This window comes from Larus michahellis, chromosome 14 (assembly GCF_964199755.1).
Source record: "Larus michahellis chromosome 14, bLarMic1.1, whole genome shotgun sequence".
NCBI lineage: Eukaryota > Metazoa > Chordata > Aves > Charadriiformes > Laridae > Larus > Larus michahellis.
This window is the reverse complement of record NC_133909.1, coordinates 7,094,786-7,115,461: the sequence shown is the minus strand read 5'-3', so window position 1 is coordinate 7,115,461 and position 20,676 is coordinate 7,094,786. Positions and strand designations below refer to the sequence as shown.

At 54.7% G+C, this 20,676-nt stretch overlaps 2 protein-coding genes across 13 annotated transcripts in view; one reads left to right on the top strand and one right to left on the bottom strand.

Annotated features, from left to right (window-relative positions):
- The window catches only part of TMEM94 (transmembrane protein 94), a 51,553-nt gene extending 39,730 nt beyond the window's left edge, over positions 1-11,823 (top strand). For all 4 annotated transcript variants that reach the window (XM_074607958.1, XM_074607957.1, XM_074607959.1 and 1 more), the window contains 13 exons: positions 102-240; positions 873-988; positions 1,871-1,970; positions 3,464-3,572; positions 4,124-4,313; positions 4,873-4,950; positions 5,122-5,207; positions 5,617-5,698; positions 6,015-6,169; positions 6,493-6,587; positions 7,740-7,833; positions 8,086-8,256; positions 9,105-11,823. In XM_074607958.1, coding sequence (XP_074464059.1) covers positions 102-240; positions 873-988; positions 1,871-1,970; positions 3,464-3,572; positions 4,124-4,313; positions 4,873-4,950; positions 5,122-5,207; positions 5,617-5,698; positions 6,015-6,169; positions 6,493-6,587; positions 7,740-7,833; positions 8,086-8,256; positions 9,105-9,177 — 1,488 coding nt within the window. In that variant the 3' untranslated portion in view covers positions 9,178-11,823. The remainder of the gene's footprint in view (positions 1-101; positions 241-872; positions 989-1,870; positions 1,971-3,463; positions 3,573-4,123; positions 4,314-4,872; positions 4,951-5,121; positions 5,208-5,616; positions 5,699-6,014; positions 6,170-6,492; positions 6,588-7,739; positions 7,834-8,085; positions 8,257-9,104) is intronic.
- A 722-nt stretch (positions 11,824-12,545) lies between these two features.
- Positions 12,546-20,676, bottom strand: part of CASKIN2 (CASK interacting protein 2) — an 83,041-nt gene continuing 74,910 nt past the window's right edge. For 4 of the 9 annotated variants that reach the window (XM_074607948.1, XM_074607947.1, XM_074607949.1 and 1 more), the window contains exons 12-20: positions 20,443-20,604; positions 19,898-20,019; positions 19,370-19,451; positions 19,169-19,263; positions 18,856-18,966; positions 18,640-18,741; positions 18,256-18,394; positions 15,319-17,914; positions 12,546-15,063 (exon numbers count right to left, since the gene is read on the bottom strand). In XM_074607948.1, coding sequence (XP_074464049.1) covers positions 14,967-15,063; positions 15,319-17,914; positions 18,256-18,394; positions 18,640-18,741; positions 18,856-18,966; positions 19,169-19,263; positions 19,370-19,451; positions 19,898-20,019; positions 20,443-20,604 — 3,506 coding nt within the window. In that variant the 3' untranslated portion in view covers positions 12,546-14,966. The remainder of the gene's footprint in view (positions 15,064-15,318; positions 17,915-18,255; positions 18,395-18,639; positions 18,742-18,855; positions 18,967-19,168; positions 19,264-19,369; positions 19,452-19,897; positions 20,020-20,442; positions 20,605-20,676) is intronic. The other 5 variants (XM_074607950.1, XM_074607952.1, XM_074607951.1 and 2 more) reach the window with 4 other exon arrangements.

Sequence of the window (20,676 nt, the reverse complement as noted above, 5' to 3'; positions counted from 1 at the left end):
GCTAATGGGTCCAGAAGGTACCTACACTCCAGTAAGGCATTGGTCTGCCATACTCTGGCCTGGACAATCTACACTAAAATCTTTTGTCTGCTCACCTACAGGTGTTTGCTGAGAAGATGGGTCTTGAGACTGGATGGAATTGCCACATATCTTTAACGCCTAATGGTGATGTGCCTGGCTCAGAGATCCCTCCCTCTAGCCCCAGCCATGCTGGCTCTCTGCATGATGACCTACATCAGGGTGAGAGAACTGCAGCTAAGCCACTTTGAATGCCATGTGTTTCCTGGATGGTTCTTTTAAACCCATTCTTAGGTTCCTGTGTCCTCAGCAGACACCTGATCCTTCAGAGTTTGAGCACAAAACTGGATGGGCCTGAGGTGTGTGCGTGTGAGCGAGAGCGCCTTACATTTATAGCCTTTCTACCCAGTCAGTACTGCAATTGGTGGAAACAAACATCCTTCCGTGCGCCAGCTGCCATGGTTTTACAACTGCTCATTAGTGCTTTTGGTTCTTGCTGGGACCCTGCTTAAGCCACTGAGGGTCTCTTGCCTGTGCATTACTCTTTTTTCCTTCTTCAGGTGGGATTTCTTTACTCTCTTCTTCCCCTTGAAGAAGAGAGCGAGCAGAACAGATAAACTATCTTGTCTCAAAAGAGCAGGGAACTAGGCTCACGTATTTACCTCTGAGCAGATTAGTCATCTAAAAATACTGCATTTTAGATGACTGAGTGGGATCTAAGTGTTGCTAACCTAGAAAATCAGGCCTCACATTTCCTGGCTTCTGCAGCGCCACATGAATATGCCATGTGGGTGGCACATGGGTGGCAGAGGCAGGTTTGTGCTTATTGTTTATGCTGCTTCTCTCTGCTCCAGTTTCTCGAGATGATGTAGAGGGGCTTCTGCTGATGGAAGAGGAAGGGCATTCGGATCTCATCAGCTTTCAGCCAACAGACAGCGATATCCCCAGCTTCCTGGAGGACTGTAACAGGGTGAGGCTCCTTTTCCCTACACACCTTTTGCTGTTGTCATGGTCAGCTGTGTCACCTCATTACTCCCAGAGGTGGAATTCCTCTTTGAAGCAGGTTGACTGACTGGTTTGCATTGGGACTCCCAATTTCCCCCATCCTCTTCCCACACGGTATTTAGAGCCTGGGAAGTTTGGGATTCTCTCAGTTCACTAGTGCTGAATGGGTCTTTTCTTTGGAATTTAGGAATGGGGGTGACCACAAATGGGGTAGCCTTCAGAGCCGCATTTCAGTCCATCTGGGTCCTGTTCCCATGTGCTGGGCAGGGCATGGGAACATCCCCACATTCCATGAAGACAGAACAAACGTTGTCTCTCCTCCAGCTGTGAGCCATGGCTGGTGCTGCCCAGTAGTCAGAATGCAGGACAAGCTTTTCCTGCTTCGTAAAGAGCTCAGATATGCTCAGCAGGGGTTACAGGAATATCAGAGATAGATGCAGATTTAAAAAATAACAAACTATTAGGCCTTATTTTAGAAAGAAAGTACCCTTCCCACCTTGTGTGTTGATGTGTCTGCAATTGAAATAGATCAGTTGCTGGGAGACAGCACAAAGTCTCTGACTAGATTCTCCACACAGGTAAAAAGTCCTTAGAAATCATTGAGCGCAGGTTTATCACACTGATCTTACAGACCCTGAGGGTAAGCACAGACAGGTTGGTGTGTCAACGTAGAACTTAAGCAGAAGACTTTTTACAGTGGCTTGGGAAAGCCAGCTTCTCTCTGCAGGGACATCAGTTTGTATCTGATCTTAAAGTTGCATAATTCTGGGAATCATAATTCTCTGTTCAGCAGTTCCCTCTGAAATGCCTCTCCCTCCCTGCTTAGTCTCTTTTTTCTCTTTTTCAGGCCAAACTTCCACGGGGGATCCACCAGGTGAGACCTCACCTGCAGAACATAGACAACGTGCCTTTGCTGGTGCCCCTCTTCACAGACTGCACCCCGGAGAGTAAGTGGCACAGATCCTGGGTCTGTCCTACTGCTGCCCTACTGCTGCCCGTCAATACCTTTCCCATCCATTTGCTCTGGCTCATCTGGGTGTGGACAGGAGTGAAGGGAAGAGGATACAGTACAGAAATCTAGAAGTGCACTTCGATATTAATGACCCCCTGTTGCTCTCTGTGGGAAGCCAGGTGTTAACTTTATTTTAATGCAGCTGTTCCCTAGCTACAGAATTGGGCTAAGAACCACTCCTTTCAATTTGCATTTGTAAGAGACACAAAAGCAAACATCCAAAATGCTACTGCCTTTTATTAAATAAGCATTATCAGTGTGCCAGGAGACTTTGATCTCTGCTCGCAGCCCTCACTGCCTTATATAACTCAGAAATCACTTCCCAGAAGTATGTTCCTCTGGCAGTTGCTGTTAACACCTTCTGCTGCTTTGCAGAGTTTTTGATTGCAGAGACTAGAAAGGACAAAATTTCTTTATCTCTCTGAGGGATAATATTTTATCTAAGAAAGGGGCTGAGTGCTTAGCTGGCTAATACCCGTCCAGTCCACAGTGAAAGTGCTAAGCATCATTATGGTTTGGCATTTAGGTACCTCTGGGCGTGGTTTACAGAGTGCCAGTGAGACCCAGTTACAGCCCAGTCTACCTACGCGGTCAGCGCCCAGTAGATTTCCCTGCTTTTGGGCAGAAGTGGCAGTTCCCCACTTCATCTAACCCCTCGCTGTGATGCAGATCTGGGTGCACCAGTCATTTAGATAAGTTGTTTACACAGGAATCTGTGGAGGGTGGGTTTGTTTGGTTGGTTTTTTTTCCTGGAGCATTCTAGAAAATTCATATACACACAGAGCACTATGCACAGAGCTACAGCAGAAAAATCAGATCAAACAGCAGCTTTGATTCAGAGGCCCTGGGAAGGTGTTAATAAAAAGATTGATGAAGGCTAGAGGTAGTGGTGGGAGGGCAGGAACAAGGACTGGCTCTGACTATGGCTAAGTGTGGCACTGCTTTTGGAGTGGTTTGTTATATTCCCTTTGTTCCTTTAGACTTGGAACAGTACTGATGTGCTGCTGAGCAAAATTTAAAATTATGTATTTATTCTCAGTTTGAATTATTTAGGCTTACTTAATTTCTGCTGTTTTCTAACAAGACCATGTGATGCTGAAGCCATCTGTATCATATACCCAGGCTGTACCTACAGCTCTGGTCTGAAAGAGTTGTGCTAGAGATGCAAATCTCTGGGTCGCAGTTCTGTGAATCACAGCTCAGTTCCTGCAGGAGGCAGGTGTACGGGGCACTTGGACTGCAATTAATTAGCTATCTAATTGGTGTACTTTGACTTTGGGTCTCACTATACATGACCAATTAATATCAGGTGGGGTAATTTTAAAAGATCTGACTGCTTGTTTTCCAGACTGTAAAGGGTGTGAAACACTGCATCTTTGTGTGCATAATGAGATAACACAACGTGTTTCTCCTTCTGTCCTTTGGCAGCCATGTGTGAGATGATCAAAATCATGCAGGAGTACGGGGAGGTGACTTGCTGTCTGGGAAGCTCTGCCAACCTGCGGAACAGCTGCCTCTTCCTGCAAAGCGATATCAGGTGGGGCAGGATCCAGACTCCTCCAGCTGCCTTTGCCTTGAGCTTAGCAAGTGCCCAGCCATGGGTCACACCAGACCTGTGGATTGTGCAGGCGGATGCTCACAATTGCTCTGCCCATTATTAGCTGCATTTGTCTCCGTAAGGGTGATTTAGGTGGTATTGGATGGGATGACTACCTAGATCCCTTGACACACAGAGATACTTCCATCTTTGAAAGGAAGATGTTACTCTTGCATGCTTAACTGTTGTGCACCAGCTGGCATTACAGATGCTTCTCATTGGGTGAAAGAGTGGAGATGCCCTTCCAGATCAGCCAATTTGTTGACCTTGAGCCACAAACCCAAATATGTTCATTATTTCTCTGGGAATAACTGAAAGTCTAGGGAGATTGATGCTAAATTCATGTCGCAGCTCAGGATTTATCTATCAGCGAGGCAGATAGAGGTCTCATGGCACAACAAAGCACGACTTTAGAAGCTGGACTGCAGTGAAACGTAGTTTCTCCTCTGGGATGAAGACTTTTCACTAATGCTCTTGTGTTGTCCTTGCAGTATAGCACTGGACCCTCTCTACCCATCCCGCTGCTCCTGGGAGACTTTTGGCTATGCCACCAGCACCACCATGACTCATGCCTCTGATGAGCTCACCCCACTGCAGCTCTCAGGGCAACTCAACAGCCTGCCCTGCTCCATGTCCTTCCGCCAAGAAGAGAGTACCAGCATCATCAGGCTTATAGAGCAGGTACAAGCCAGGCATATCCCCTCTCCAGTACTCACCCCTCTGTCTGCAGCTCACAAAGAGCAAAGCCAGGAGCTCACGTGAGCACTCCTGTTGAGTTGCCTGCAGTAAGCTGCCAGCATTAGCTTTTCTCGTGTCTCCTGTCATTTTTTCAGGAAGCACAACAGAGATACTCTTCCTGCCTGTCCCTACCGGTCCAAGGTGTAGGGGATGGTTTGGGAATGGTGCCTCGTGGCAACAGAACATGAATATTGTTCAATTGGATAAAGTATAAACTTGCAGAGATTCCTAGCCAGATGACAGTGCGGTGCCAGGGAGAAGTATTACCCCAGAGCAGCCAGGAGGTTTAAACAGACTTACCCTGAGCTGAATTCTGCCTTTCCTTCACAACCTCTACATCTAGGCAGGAGACCTTCCCCTTTTGCTTACAATGTGTCCGCATCCTCTCCCCTCCCACTTCCCCTGCAAGCCACATGTTCTGCCCCTGCCTGCCAATAATTGCTCTTGGCTGATAACTGCTTCCATCACAGCAAGGGCTCTGAGGGCTTGTGCTTCCTTCCAGGCCAGGCATGCAACATATGGGATCCGCAAGTGTTTCCTCTTCCTGCTGCAATGCCAGCTGACCTTGGTTGTCATTCAGGTGAGTCCTGGTCTGGCTAGGGACAGCATCCAGCGCGGGGGACAGAAGTGCTAGCACAGATGTGGGTGGCTGCAGTGGGGAAGCCTTGCAAGAGAGCAAGACTTTCCTAACACTAGAACAAGACTGTCCTAGCACTGCTTATGCTCTGCACTCTCTGTTGTTCCTGTCCAGTTCCTCTCCTGCCTGGTGCAGCTGCCCCCCATCCTCAGTACCACAGACATCGTGTGGCTCTCCTGTTTCTGCTACCCACTGCTCAGGTGAGTCTACCAGGCAGGGTGGAATCTCCTGCCTTCCACACACAGGATGCACAGACCAATCCCCCAGCCTCACTGTGTCCATGTTAAAAGAAAGCTGACATCACCCACAGCATGCTAAGGCGGCTGCAATTATTATTGCAAGCACCTGCTTTGACAAGGTGCTTGGAAACACAGGTAGGAGCATGGGTGAGTTTTTCCCCCATCAGACATTTGAAGGTCACCTCTCTTCCTGTCTGCACCTGCCACAAATTACACCTTTTACAGCACATGCTAAGGCAGTGGCCAGATAAGTGCCAACGCTCCGAGCAGTCCAGGGAGGTTGTTTGTGTTCGAGTGTTAGACACATACAAAAGAGCAATAGTTCTGGTGCCTGAACTTGTTACTGAGAGACTCACTTACCTTTCTGCAGCATCTCGCTCCTGGGCAAGCCTCCCCACAGCTCCATCATGACCATGGCAACAGGAAAAAACTTGACTTCCATTCCTAAGAAGGTAGGTGGCCCATCAGATTAAAATTGTTCACACATTTTTCTCTTTTACTTTGTCCAAGTGTTGATGCATAGCTGAGGCCCTGGGTCTTCCCAGCTCCCTTGGTGAATTGATCCATGGCATGAGCTGTGCTATCCAAAAGCCTGGCATGAACAGGAAGGGAGTCCCTTCGTGCCAGCATACCCACAGGGCAGATCCACAGTGCAACATCTGTACTACAGCTTGTCTTTTGCAGCCACCAATTCCCTGATGGTTCATGTCGGGGAGGTTGGGCCAGTGACATGCCCATGTCATCCTCCTGCCTCTCCCTTATTCGCAGACTCAGCACTACTTCCTGTTCTGCTTCCTGCTGAAATTCAGCCTGACCATCTGCTCCTGCCTCATCTGCTTCGGGTTCACACTGCATGAGTCCTGCAAAGAGGTGAACGCTACCAGCCTCAATCTCACAGCCTGCTCCTCCATCATGCTGCACAGGTGAGGAACTGAGCCTGGCACACCCCCCCTCACCCCACGGGGCCTATTGCTCTTGCACCTCCCAGATAGAACCAGTTCTCCTCTAACAAGCTTCAGAGTCTTGCATGGTCCAGCTATAAGGGCTATACAGAGAGCTGGGTGCCCTCCCTATAGCCTTGACAATTGCATCTTTGCTCACTGTTGCCTCCTGATATTAGGACAGCCTGACTCCAAGCTCACACTTAGTTCTTTCAGCTATCAGAGGAAGACTTGGCCTTGGTGGGAACAGGTCAGACAGTAAGTCTCCACTATTGACTACTTTCCTGTGTCCTCTCATTTACTAGCAATGCTGATGGTGCTCCTGACTGGTTTGGGACCTTTTCCAATGCTCTTCTTGTAGCCCAGAAACTCACAGCTGGCCTGATTGTTTTACACACAGGTAAGTCCCTGTTCCCAGACTCCTATTCCCCACTCTGGGGGAAAACTTGCATCCTTTTTTTCTTTCTTTGCCCCTTATGACAGAGCACAAACTCCCTGGTAGAAGCAGACACTGCAGTGGCCTCTCAGCACAGGCATAAAGTCCCTTTTCTTACAAAAGATTGCCCTAACAGATTAAAGACATTGCCTTCAGAGCCGATTCTGGTTCCTACCAGCCTGCTGAACCCAGTCTTGCCAGAAGAGCAGCATCCCTCTTTACCTTCTTTCAAATCAGCTAGCAGCATCCTGCAGCTCTCCAAAAATATTCCCTGCTTCAAAAGTCTCCTTATATGTCTTCTGCCTGTTTGTGAAGCACCCCATTTCCTTCCCCCAAACAGCACTGGTGCAGTTGTGACTACCTTGGAGCTGGAAGCCTTTTTAAGCCCTCTGGAGGGGCAGGGAGCCAGCCCCTGGCTGACCCTCATCACCTGCACATGGTTGCCTGGTAGAGTAGGTCCAGCTGCTCTCTGACAACCTTAAAGGGTCTCTGCTCCCTTTCCACCGTGTGGTGCTGTGCCTCGGTGCCAGGCAGAGCGTCCAGGCAATAGAAGCACTTCCTGATTTGAAAGGCAGCCCTGCTTTGGAGAGAGGTAGCGTGCGTTACTGTTTTGTGTCCTTCAGACCACTGAGGCTAGGCAGGGATGCTCTGCCCGGCAGGTGGGAAATGCTGTTCTGAAGAGCCCAGGCAAAAGGTGTGCAAATGTTCTGCCCTGTGCAGACAGCTCTGGGTCTCTCGCTAAATATCCTTCTCTGGGCTGGAGCTTTCCACTGGTGCAGGCCTGCAGTGACCCAGAGACAAGGGCACTCCCCCCCAAGCTCCCTAGTTCCGGTCCTTTGCCTGATCTGCTTTAGCATGCCAGGGCTGCGAACCAGCCTTGGCACCCCCAGAGTGAGTAACCCTGTGCAGTGCTGCTACCGCGCTCTCCCCCTGCCCTGCATATTTGCAGACTGGGAATTGCTGTGGGGAGTCCGGTCTGAAAGGACTTTGAAGGAAAAGTTGGTCTCAGGGACATAAACCCCAAGCCCCTTTGGAGTAATAGCTGTTGGTGTATATTGTAAAGTGTTGTGTCTGTGTGTGATGCTAAATGACCTCCTCTACTGTCTGTCCCCATAGTGTTCATATCCATCACCCATGTCCATCGCACCAAGCCGTTGTGGAAGAAGAGCCCCCTCTCCAACCGGTGGTGGACGCTCACTGTGGCCGTTGTGTGAGTATCCCCAGGCCCTGATGAGGCACTTCAAAGTGCTGGAGGAAGGAGGGCTCTAGACCTGCTCCAGCACCAGTTTGCTGGTGCTGAGGAAAAGGGTAGTACAGGGCAATTTTTCTCCACTGCTGAATTGGTGAAGGGTCTCTCTTTTGTGAACTGAGGAGAGTTAGATCTGGGCCTGAGCCTTGATCTGCAGATCCTGGGAAGCTTGTGAGCTCTGCTGAGATTTTCTGTGTCTGTTTGTGATCTTAGATTGCTGGGGCAAGTGGCACAGACTGTGCTGGACCTGAAACTCTGGGAAAACCTCAGTTCTTCATTGACCTTTAACCACGTTTCCATCTCTCCGGTCTCATGGCTCCTGGGTTTTCTTTCCTTGGTCCTTGTGGTTATCATCAATGAGATTGTCAAGCTGCATGAAATCAGGTATGGGGGTGGAAGAGAAGATGGGGAGAAAGGGCTGAAGCTTCACTCCAGCCTGGCCTTGAGCTGCAGAAAAATGATGCACAGGGAACAGGGTGGGGAATAAAGAGGAAAAGATGATTCCATTGTGTAAATCACCTGGCTGTTATGTGCAAGCTCGTGTTCCACCTCTCGGGGAGGAAGCGCAGGGGAGGAAAGAGGGTCAGGGGAGGGCAGTGGCAGTGATTGGGAGCAGGAAGGGAGACCAAAATTTCCTTATCTCAAACCAATGAGAGGGAGACAGCCAAGGTCTATGAAATACCAGTATGGAATTGGTAGAGGGCTGTTCTCTCCGTCTCGTCCCATGAGGACAGAGAGGCATTGAATCGCAGCAGAGGAAATACGTCTTCACACAGTGCCTGGACTGTGGGACTCATTTTCACGGGAAGTGGCTGAAGCCAAGAATTAGTAGCAGGCAAAGTGACTGGCTGTTCTTAGCACAGGGAGCAGCCGGAGCTGGGAGTTAACGCTAACGAGCATTGATTCAGGAAAGGGGATGGTGAGGAAAAGCAGTGGGGATTGCAGGGAACCCTGATGGGGACAGAGCCGCTGTCTCTGTTCCTGAGCAGGATTTCTAGACCTTTCTCTGCTGTGTCTGGAAACCCTGGAGATGGGAGTTGGCTGGATGGGGTAGGACTGAGACCATGGGGGTTACTCTCTGAATTCAATTCCCCTTCCAGGGTACCACAGGGCCCAGCCCAGGGGCTTCCCTGCTTCTTGGGGCTGTGCAGCTCGGGAATTGCAGCGGGGCCGCCTTGCTTGACTTTCGCCCCGTCACATGCTGACTCTCTTCTTTCTTCTTCTTTCTCCAGGGTCCGGGTCCGTTACCAGAAGAGGCAGAAATTGCAGTTTGAAACAAAGCTGGGGATGAATTCGCCGTTTTAAACCCTCCCAGCTTGAGTTCCCTGGAGCCAGGGCCACACAGCCGCATCCTGCACTGGGAGGGTGGCTGCACCAAAGGCTCGGGGAGTTTTCCCTCATACATGCAAACCAGACAGCCTCCTTGCAAAACTCCATCAGCACCTTCCAGGGGTCCCCAGGCAGGGCGCTGCTATCAGGATCCCCCAGCAGGTATGCAGCCCCTCCCTGGCCTGCTAGGGTACTCTCAAGGGAGTCTGCAAGCTCTGGTGGCTGTTCAGGCTGCTTTTCCTTTATTTATTTATTGCTAGAGGATTTTGTTAGGATCACAGTGATGCTGAAATGAAGTGACTCCTTCCCTCTGTGTGAGCAGATGGGTTTCCTGGACCTGGCAGGAGAATCTGGGGCCAGCAGGGGAGACATAGGGCTGCTGAAGCAAGAGATCGCTATTGAAACCCATTTTGTTTTTTCAGCTCCGCGTGCTCTCCTGGATGATGTGTGTATGCATGCCTCTGTGTGCCCTCACCCACCCCCCTGTGTCCTGGGGGGAAGGAGCCCCTGCAGCTCCTGGAGTGCTGGGTGCCAGGGAAGGACTGGAGCTCACATTCCCAAGGGACATGGGGAAGGGTCTCTGTCAGGGTGCTGGCAACACCCCTGCAATGGCCAGGCTGTGCCAGGCCTGCCCTCTAGCGTCGTTGCTGTAGCCATACGCCGGCTGTTGAGGGCTTCAAGAGAAGAGGGATGAGACAGGGGTTTAAGAAAAGCTGTCTGCATTTGACCGTAGGGATATGGTGCAGAGGGAGTCGGGGGGCAGCTCTGCCAGCCTGCAGGGAGTCAGCATGGCTTAGCTTCCTCCAGCCCTCTTGAACCAGCTCTTATGTGCTTTAACAACCCCCAGAGAGGTTTATAACTGTTCTCATATTTGTGATTCGAATTGCCGTTCTGCATCAGTAAAATGCCTGCTTGAGAGGGCCGTAGCTAGAGATAAAACCTGAGACCTGCCTATCCTGCCGTGGAGAGAGGGGGACATCTTTCCAGGCAGGATATCTGCATCTTGCAGTTGTGACTAACACGGAGCTGGTGGTCGGCTCCTTTCCCAGGCCTGGAATTGTGCTGCATCCAGTACTTGCTCTCCAAAGCACAGGGACCTCCCCCCCATCATGTCTTTCTGTGATAGCATTTGGAAGTCTCTCCCCTCCATGCTGCTGCCCTCACATCTGTTCCCTGTTTTTCTGGAAGTCTCTTCTTCATTTGACCGGGGGGAGCCTTTCCTGCAGGCTGCTGCAAACCATGAATTGCCCCGATGTGGCACACCTGCTCTTAAGCTCTGAACAGGCCCTAGCTGTACTGGGAACACTGGTGCTCTTGTGGGGTGACAGTGGAGGGACACACAGGAGCACACAGGCTTGGCTACCAGAACATGTGCAGCTCATGGAGATGTTGACTCCCTTCCTAGTTCTAAAAACGGGCTAAAGCTGGTAAATCCTGGCACTGTTTTTGCTCCCGATATTAACACTACAATATACAGCTGTTATTTCCCCTTTGGTACCCGAGACTGACTAATTGCTGGTCCTTCCTGGCAGGCAGGGAGCAGGCTGGGAGCCCCCCAAGCTCTGTCCTGCTGCTCCACCTTGTCTTCCTTACATTTCAGCATAACCAGAGAGCACGCACACTTCTGCGCGTCTCTAAGCAATACCCTTCTCCCTGCTGTGGGTCTGGCAGGGGAGCAAAGCGGGGGTGCAGCCAGCCTCTGAGCTGGGGGCACAGACGGAGGATGCTGGAGGGGGGGCAGCTGGGGGTGTCCAAAGGCCTGGACCCTGTTCCTACAGCTGGAGAGCGGATGTTGCTGGCGGGGTTGCATGGGCTAGGGAGCCAGCAGCTCACTGGGGAAACGCAGGGCTGCTCTCCTGCAGTGCAGCAGTACCAGGCCCGTCCTGCTTGCGGAGGGGCTCTGCTCACCATTGCCGGCTACGTTGGACTCTGCCTTCGCTCCCCTCGAGCCTGCAGAGCTGCCTGACTGAGGGAGGACAAGCTACACCTTTCTCAGTCTCGCTTGATTCACTAAGGGCCAGCTCTGGATCTTTTACCCCTAGCACCTGAGAAATCAGCTTTTCTTTGTGCTGCCAGGGTGGGCTCGCAGGTGGGATACAGTCTCCTCTGTGGCCGAGCTGAGCTGGAGGCAGCACCAAGCTGCTCGCTGCTGTTCCCCCCCAGAGCTGAGCTCTCGCCCTGTGCCACTTAACTGTTGTAGGTGATAAAAGGCAGCAGATGTTGGGGCTTCCTGCTGGCCACACCTTCCTCTCAAGGAGGCACCTCCAAGGTTTCCTTCTCTGGGTGATCGCAAATGTTTATTTTCCTGCCCCCTCCTTCCCTTGGCCAGACTTGGAGGGAGCCGAGGCGTACGAGTGGAGCCTTTTGGATGGTCTCGCCAATGCCACCCTTCCCTCGGACACTGAGGTATCTGAGGGTCAGGGTGCACGGCTTCAGAAAGAAATTTCCTACATCAAGATGTTTTTAAATGGTGTATATTTTATATTAAATTTTTTGGGATGTATGTAAAAATATTTGATTTGTATTAAAACTTGTAAATTGTATAGAAAAAAAAAAAAAGAAACCCAGACCCACACGCATCCAGTGTATGAATGGCAATAAATGATTGTCCTGGATAACACACGCAGTGAGTGGGAGGGAGTTTGCACCCGGCAAAGCGAGGAGGTAAAAATGTGTGTGGCGGCTCATGTCATGGTGTCGGAGGTACCTGGCTCACCTGTTGTAGGAACACAGCCTGGATGCTCCTGGGACCTGATCCTGGCACTTTTTCCCACTTTCTGCTCAGCTTTGGGCAAATCTGTCCAGCTCTGAACGCCTCTTCCTACAGAATAACAGTCCGATTACCTTGGGGTCTCCTGGATCCCAGGCGCTGCTTGGGTGGCGGCTGGTGGCACGGTTTGAAGCCCTTTGGATGAAAGGTCGGGGGTGAGCTGGAGCAGGGACTGCAGGCACTGGAGAAAAGCGGCCTGGTGAGATGAGGAGGCTTCTTGTTCTGAGCAAAGCAGGTGGCGTCACTGTGGCCGCGCTCTGGTCACCAAGGAGGATGGAGGAGAGCTGTGCCTGGCAGCCGGGGGTGGCTGTGGCTTCAGATGTGCCCAGAGCTGGGCAGTGGGGCACTGGAAGGTCCCCAGGGCTCTCACCACGTCTTACTGCCATAGTGGTAAGACTCAAAGTGAACATTAACCTCGCTGGAGGCGACAGCAGGACTCTTACCAGGGGAGATTATGTGAGGAAACCCAGATCCTGAGCACCCGAGGGGCAGGATAAAGATGATCCTCGATGAACTTCAAACAGCAGGAGACGAGCTTGTGCGATTTGACACGAAGGAGACAACTAGGCAAAACTATCAAAAGGGTCAAATACGCCCCACTGTTTAATAGAATTTAGTCTTAATGGATGTTAGTGTAAAACAAAACACATGATTAACACAAACAGAGCAGATGGTTTAAAATCTGTTGTCAGTCTGGTGATTACACGGGCTATTTTTTCCCCTCACTGTCTTGCTGCACGGAGCAGGTGCAGCCGGGGTCAGTTAGTCCCAGTTGCAGTGTACATAACTTACACACCATACAGTAGCTTCAAAATAGAGATCTAGAGCTTAAAAAATAGGCATTCTTCTGCAAAATCAAATGTTTAATTCCCTTATTGACAATGAGAGCAGCGTGGTGCTGCCCTCAGGTGGCTCAGACAGCGACAGCTCCACCCCAGTGTCCTCTTATCCCTGACCCCAGAGTACAAGACTTGCAGTTCTGGTTAGTAAATATATATAATAAACCACATTTAAAATATATACATTGGCCTTTAAAAAAAAACATTTACAGTTTATCAACATTGGAAAAAAAATAACTGGGCTTCTCCCAGGTTGACTCGTGAGAGTAAAAATCAGTTTTAAAAGGTTTCTGCAAACCTTTTGATAAAGTGCCACTGGTTGTAGCTATTTAAAAACAATCGGGTCCACGACGTAGCACTTGCCTGTCAGACACGGTCATTTAAATACACTCAATGTGATGTATAAATCAGAGCAACCAACTAGCCAGGAGAGAAGTTGTCTTAACTGCCTCCAACTGACCTCAAGTCCCAGCCAACAACATATTTGATTTTTTTGCAGGGCTTTTTTCTCTTTGCTTTTCAGCCTAGAAGGCAGGCAGGCACCTCCTGCTCGCCCGGCCCGTGGCACAGCTCCTGAGCGGAGACCCCCGGGAATGTCGAGGCGGGCTCTGCTCACGGGGGCTGCTCCCCTTCCCGTGCACGGGGACCAGAGGCTGCAAACAGTCTGATTCAGCCGCAAACTCCTAAAAGGATTGGGAAGCAACTGCTTTTTCAGCCACCTTCTCCCTTCCCGGTTTGCTTTTGCATTGGGGATTTTTTAAAAAGGGGGGATATGTGGATTTATTTTTTTTCCCTTTGTTTGGAATTTTTGTAGCAAATGGCACTTTAGTACAATCTTAGGTTCCCTTCTGGTGCTCTGATGCTTTCATTTGCTTGGCATGCCGAGCGCAAGCCAAGTTCGGGGCTCTTGGACATATTTAGACATGCACTACTGAACAGATCCTGCTAGAGAAATCTGTCTCCCAGCTATGCAGCCGTTCCCACCGCTTGGATGCAATGAGCTCTCGCTGCTGTTCCCCTGCTGCAGCCACGGGGCTGTGACCGCATCCAGTCTGCGCGCACGGGAGCCGTCGCCGAGCTGAATCCACCCAGTGCACGCGGGGTCACCTCTCCCGCTGGGCTTCAGTGCTGCGAGGAAGCACCTCCCGGAGCCCCAAATGCTGCTACTGTTTAACAATGCTCACAGCCGAGTTTGTGCCAGCGGCTCCCCGCAGGGAGGGGGAGTGGGAAAAGGGGCCATTTTCTCCCCAGAAAAGGGATGGGGGAGGAAAAAAAGCGGGCAGGGGGGAAGCACTAACCACACTGCTACTTCACCCTGGAAGCACCGGGGTGGTGGTTTGCCGAGGCATGGTGTCGGCAGAGGGCAGCCTCCCATCTAGCAGCGCGATCCAGCCGGACTGGCACAAATGCACAGGCCTTCGGCGCTGCCATCACCATCCTCCTCGCTCTGGGGAAGGGGCAGGTAGCCCTCCATGTCTGGCAGGGCTGTGGTGGAGCATCCGCTGCTTCACAGGCTGCGCCAGCCCGTCTCAGGGGGTTTGTGCATCCCATCGGAGGGATTTCGATCCACTTGGATTACACACTGCCTGATGCTGACGCGTTTGGAAAAGCAACAAATAAAGCAGAAAGGTTCCTTCTCGCTCCGCAAGCTGCCAAAGTGCGACAAGCCCTGTCTTCTTTTAGCTGCTGTCGGGCCTTGCCGGGGCTGGAATCTGCTCAGTAAATAGCCAGCTCGGTGGCGGCTGCCCAGGGAGGTCTCTCTGACACATTGTTGGCAGGGGATAAATAATAAGAGGCAGGACTCAGCAATGCAGCAGGGAAAGAGAAAGGTCCCTTGTGGAGGCTCCTCGGCTCTGTGCAAGGGAGCGAGGGCTTCTCCCTGGCCTCCAGGACCGCGTGTGCGGCCCCTCTGGGCTCTCCTCCTGCTGCCAGTCTGGTGGGAAATGCCTGACCCCCTCAGAAATGGGCCCGTGGCCGCGCTGGCACGTGTGATACAGAGCCAGGGGTGAGCGAGGAGGGGCAGCTGCTTTCCCAGCCGCAGTGCGAAGTGATGGAGAGACCTGGAGGCACCATTTGGTGCCAGATCCACTCTCCCCCCATCATGGGGGGCACTGGCGGAGCAGCTGGAGGTGGGGAAGGGAAGGAGGGAGCAAGCCTCAGTCCAGCATCGCGTCCAGCTGGTCGGCCAGGTCGTCAAACATGTTGCTGATGTCTTCCAGGATGTTCTTGGCTGAGTGCACGGCCCCGGGGTGGCTGGGGAGGGAAGGGAGAGAGTCAAAATACGACCCAAAGGCTTCAGGTGCTGACGGGGCAGTGTTGGCCAGGCTGGACCTGACCATCTCCGTGGGAGCCAGAGCTCAGCACGCAGCTGGACCTGAGCATGTGTGACCTGGCATGGCATAAGCACATGCCCGTGCACAGCCCTTTACCTGCCCTTGCTGGGGGCTTCCCAAATCTGCTTCAAGGGGCCCAACCCCAGCGTTTCCCTCACCCCCAGCGCTGCCTCACCTCTCCGCCTCCTCCACTGTGATCTTCTTCTCAGCTGCCTGCAGGGTGGCGGCCAGGCTGGAGTTGGTCTGCTCCAGCCGCTGCTGGGCCAGGGCGACCCCTGGGGCAGCTGCCAAAGGCTTCGCCGACACCTTGCTGCCCACCTCCAGCGTCAGCGAGCCAGGACCGGCCAGGGACCCGATCACATCTGGCACAGCCTCGGTGGCCGCCCAGGGAGCAACGGTGTGGCGGGAGGGCTGCAGGACCTGCTGGTAGATGGTCTTGGGCCCGGAGAAGACCAGCTTGGTGGATGCCACGGAGGTGTGCTTGGCAGGGATGTCTGCAAAGGAAGGCATGGGGTGGCACACGTTCTCCTCACCTCCTGTACCAACCCAGGAGGGAGCCTCAGGCCCCACCACCACCTCAGGGACACCCCTGCAAGCCCACATACCTGGAGCAGGCGTCCTCACCACAGTGGTGCCGAGCAGCTCTGTGGGGCTGGGGGCTTTGGTGGGGCTCGGTGCCTTCTTGATCCCCTTCTCCAGCGACAAGATGCTTTTCTCTATCTCGGCAATCCTGAACTCCACACTGTCGTCATCAAAGGCATCCCCGGCCAGCCCAGGCCGTGGTGCTGGCCCGGCGGGGCCCGCGATGCTCACTGCTTGGGCCTGGGCGTACTGGGGCGCAGGGCTGGCCCCCGCCTCAGCCTGCCCCGCCATGCTGAACGCCTTCAGCACCGCCTGCAGTGGCTCCCGCTCCCTGAAGCGGGGCCGGCGCTTCACCGTGTCCGACTCGGTGAGGTTGAACTCCAGCACAGGAGGCTCCTTGGTGGTAGCGGGTGCTGCCAGCTCCTTCCCAGCGGAGCAGGGGAGCTCCGCCGGCTGGGAACCAGGCTCTGTGTCCAGCATGGCCGTGTCGGCCTTGGGGTGCCCAGTGGGCTTTGGCCGCTGTTTGATGGTTAAGTTGCCTTCTTCTGCAAAGGGGATGCACTCGCTGGAGCTGTTCTGGGAGGATGAGGAGGAGACTCCTGGCTTGGCCTCCTCCTCCGTGTCCGAGCAGGCGTCCTCCCGCCCGCCCTGTGCATCCACCTCCGTCATGGGAGCGCTGGGCTCGCTGAATGTCCGTCTCCGTGGCTTGCTGCTCTCAAAGGGGTCCCTGCCGGTGTCAGACAGCGTGGCGCTGCCGGTGTCACCACCATTGTAGGACTCATTGTCCACGTCTGCCCTGGAGAGACTGTCCTGAGCCACGTGCAGCGGTTTTGGGGCCAGGAGGGGCTTGGGTGGACTCGCCCCTGGCGTCCCCTCCAGCGCAGCCGCCAGGCTCTTCACTGTCCTGCTGTGGCCGGCATTGCTGGGGCTGCCACCTGCGTCGGCCACATCCTGGGGGGCTGCGGGCTGCCGCTCAGGGTTGAGGGGCTGCTCACCACCTGCCTCGGCAGAGAGGGCACTGGAGACGGAGCTGAGGCGCTTGGGAGGCGGTGGCGGAGGGCCCTTGCGCTTGGCCCGGATGGCAAAGGACTGGCTGCGGGTCACCTTGGCATCCGTCTGCAGACAGGCCCGTGGCATCTGGCTGCGGCCTGGCCGCCGCGTCAGGGTGGCGTAGGAGCCCAGGGTGCTGGTGGGCGCCCCCTCCTCCTCCTCATGCTCCCCGTCTGACAGCGCGTAGCGGTTCAAGCTGTGCGAACGCTTCTTGTACTTGAAGCCTTCGCCCCCGTTGTGCTGCTCCCCAGCTTGCCAGGCACTCGGGGCCACCCCAGGCGTGGGTGGCATGGCGGGCGGCTCTGTGGGGCCACACTGGCTGTGCAGGTAGGAGAATGCTTTTTGGGCCGACGACTGCAAGCTGCTCTTCTGCCCGGAGGAGATGGAGGGGTACGGGTGGGCCAGAGTCTTGGGCTGCTCCACTCCCAGGAGGGAAGGGACCGTTGGGGATTTCAAGGAGACGTGTGGGTACATGAAGACGTACGGAGCTGTCGCCTTGCTGGGGGTCTGGGGAGGCGTACATGGGGTGACTGCTGGTGTCCCGGCACCTTTCTGAGCCACCGGCCGGGTGTACTGATCCGTGCCTTCAGGCAGGTTCCTCTCCTTGAGAGGGCTGCCCCCGCTGCCGTTGGCATAGCCATTCAGGCCCTCGGGGGAGATGAGTTTCCCGTAGGGCTCGGGGCTGGGCCGTCCTGGCAGGCTGGCTGGGCTCTCCTTGCCACGGGGCGGCCCGCAGGACTGCCCACTGCTGCTGCTGCTCTCCCCACTGCCCAGGCTCTCCTGCGAGGGGCTGGAGAGGTGCCGGGACAACACATTGTCCTGTGAGTGCCCTGAGCCCCGGGACCGCACCCCAATGCTCTCCTGGCTCCGTGACATCCCCTGGCTGCTCTTGATGCCAAGCGTCTCATGGCAGCTGTTAGACATGGCTGTCTGGAGCTCATAGCTGAGCTCACTGTCCTGGAAAGTCGTCATTTTGGGGGTGTGCGGTGACTGGCACTCCCCGTTCTCCAGCGACTCGATGGTGACAATGTCCAGGGCACCAGGGACTTTGCGTCTTGCCAGAGTTGCTTCTGCTTGGTTGAGGCTTTTGCGGAGGTCTCTGAGCTTCTTGACGGCCAACATGATCTTCTTCTGGTGGCCTACAGGAAGATTACAACAGGAAAGAGGTGTTAGGTCGGCTCTGGCCCCCAAGGCCTTTGTTTCCTGGCCAAGAAGAGTCATGGTCACGTCACCAACCAGGGCAAAGGCCTTCGGGTTATCCAAACTCTGCCTATGGGAGGAGACAAACTACAGCCATTGTCCACCTGGCTCAGCCTGGCTCCAGCCTGCCATGGGGAGCCGTTAGGGACAGCCATGAACTCTCCTTTCCGGGTGCTCAGGACATGCCTGCACCTCCCAGCCTGAGGGAGAATGGGGTGTGGGGACCTGGGTGGGAAACTTGGCTGCCCTGGGCCACCCCAGCACAGTGGCAGGGACTCACCCAGCTTGTTGATGCCAATCTCCTGTAGATCCTCCCACGTCAGGTCCGTCACGATGGTGATGGAGTCGTAGCCATTGTTGACTAGCTTTTTGTGGTACTGAGGCAATCCAATGGCACTGAGCCAGTCCATCAAGTCAGCCTGCGAAGAGCACGGAGACGCTGCTGTGAGCATTGAGGCATGGGCAGCACCTACACCCATCCCCTCCCTGCCCCCGGCCAGGAGACTGCATTTTTGGGATCTCTCTGACTGCATTAACACAGACCATTGCAGCACGTACTTACTTACAGACCCTGCTCCTGTCCCGTCCCGGGGTAACAGAGCTCTGAGAAAAGACGTGAGGAAAAGAGGGTGCCGGACCCAAAGGCCCAGCGCCAGGGACTCACCGGTATGTAGTTGGGCAGCCACTCAGCGATGCTGAGCTGCCCGATCTCAGTGGAGATCTTCTTCCTGTGGCCCGGCTTGGTCACACCGATGGCTGTCAGATCCTAATGCGAGCAGAGTGGGGTTCTGGTTAGCAGTGGCGCAGGGAGCTGGGGGCAGTGGGTTACCCGCTGCCAGCAGCTCTGGGGGTGGCCACGGTGGGGAAGGACCTGCCTTACCTCTGGGGTCATGCGGCTGATGGTGGGGACATCATAGCCGGCGCTGAGGAAGTTGGCAGTGTACGACTCCAGCTGGAACTCACTCAGCCAGTTGTAAATGGCTTCTGCATCCTGAGGAGAGGACAGTAGCTGCAGGGGCTTGAAGGACCTGGCTGTTCCAGGCAAGATAACAGGACCTCCTTGGCAAGACCCACCTGTCCCCAGTGTCCTCAAAACCCAGTCCCCTGTGTCCCCAGTGCACTGAGAGCTGGGCTGAGAGCCGCAGATGTGGCCCTCTCACCCAGCACACCAGGTCCCCAGTTGGTCCAGTTACCTTGCCCTCGAGGAGCTGCTCAGGCCGCAAGAACTGGTGGGAGAAGACCCCGTCTCCAGGGGGGCAGCTGCCTGGGGTCTGGTGGCTCTGTGTTCCTGGCAGAGAGGAGAGAGGACAACCGTCACGGGGGTTCTTGAGCAGCGAGCAATGCCCAGGGGGACAGCTGTCCCCAAAGCCCCATGGAGCTGGGACATCCCTCACCTGCTGGGGAGGTCAACTGCCCATTGCGTGGCTCTGATCCCAAAAGGTGTTGCTGGAGGTCATCGCCGGCGGAGGGCAGCGGCTGGGGGAGAGGAGGAGTGAGTGGAGGAGGGACCCACCTCTGGAGACAAGCCCTGGTCGCACCCCCAAGAGCGGAGTGGGGGTCCCCATGCTGGGCTGCTGAGCACAGCTTCACCCAGTGAAGGGCTGACCCCTAGCAAGAGATCTGGGCAGGATTTAGCTCAGCGCCCTTTTTCCTCTTCTCATATGACACAGGACACGGTGGAGATGCTGTGTGGTACCAACCACAGCCTCCAGCTCCACTCAAAATGGCCAGCTGTGCTACGCAGGACAACTGGGGACCCGCCAAGAGCATCTCCCTGCTGAGTTCTGGCAGCAAACAGGTGTTTGGTGGAGGATGCTCAGCTCATACAGCCCCTCCTTTGCTAGGGAACGTGCTGGGGCTCCATCTCCAGCCCGAGCCAGGCCTGGGGCAGCAGCACGGAGGGAGCTGGGGCTGGCACCTACCCTGGCGTTCTCGATGAGGATGCTGGTGCTCTGCCCGTTGGTGCCCTCGGTGCTCTGGCCGCTGCCAGCACTGCGGATGCTGCCGATGCTGCCCTCACTGCCCACGCTGTTTCTGTCACCTGCTGCGTGGGGCAGGCAGGGAGGCCGTCAGCAGCGCCCCGGGATCAGGGCTGACACAGGGCACAGAGGTCCCCGGCAGGGACCCGTGTGCCAACACAGGATGCCAGTAAAAACCAGCCTCCCACAAGATCCCTCTGGCTACCGATGATACATTGGTCCCTCCCGCCTCCTGGCATGCACAGCACAGACAGGGTGACCTGGGCTGGCAAGGAATGCATGAAGGGCACATGAGGATGTGGCCTGGCCAAGGACATAGGAAGGAGGGGGCTGCTCTACAGGCTCCCCTAAACTCCCTTTCCCTCTTGTCTGGCTGTTTCCCTGCCGGGAGGTGCAAAGAGAGTCTCCCCCTGTGTCCCCTTGCATGGGCAGGGCTGGGGACAGGGGAAGGTCCCCAGCCCCTCTCCCTCCCCAGCTGCACCCCTGACCTGAGCTGTCAGGGCCCGGGGCCGTCCGGGTTAGGGTGACGCTCGGGGCTGCCTGGTGAGGACACTCATCGGGGAGGTGCTGCAACCCGCCGGGGGGGACCGGGAGGGCCCCGGGGGGACCCTGGCGCTGGTGCGTGGGCGCCACGCGGGGGACAACCATGCCTGCATTCAAACACAAAACACGCGTGGTCAGAGCTCATGCGGGAGGCAGGACAGGGAGGATATCTGAGCTTC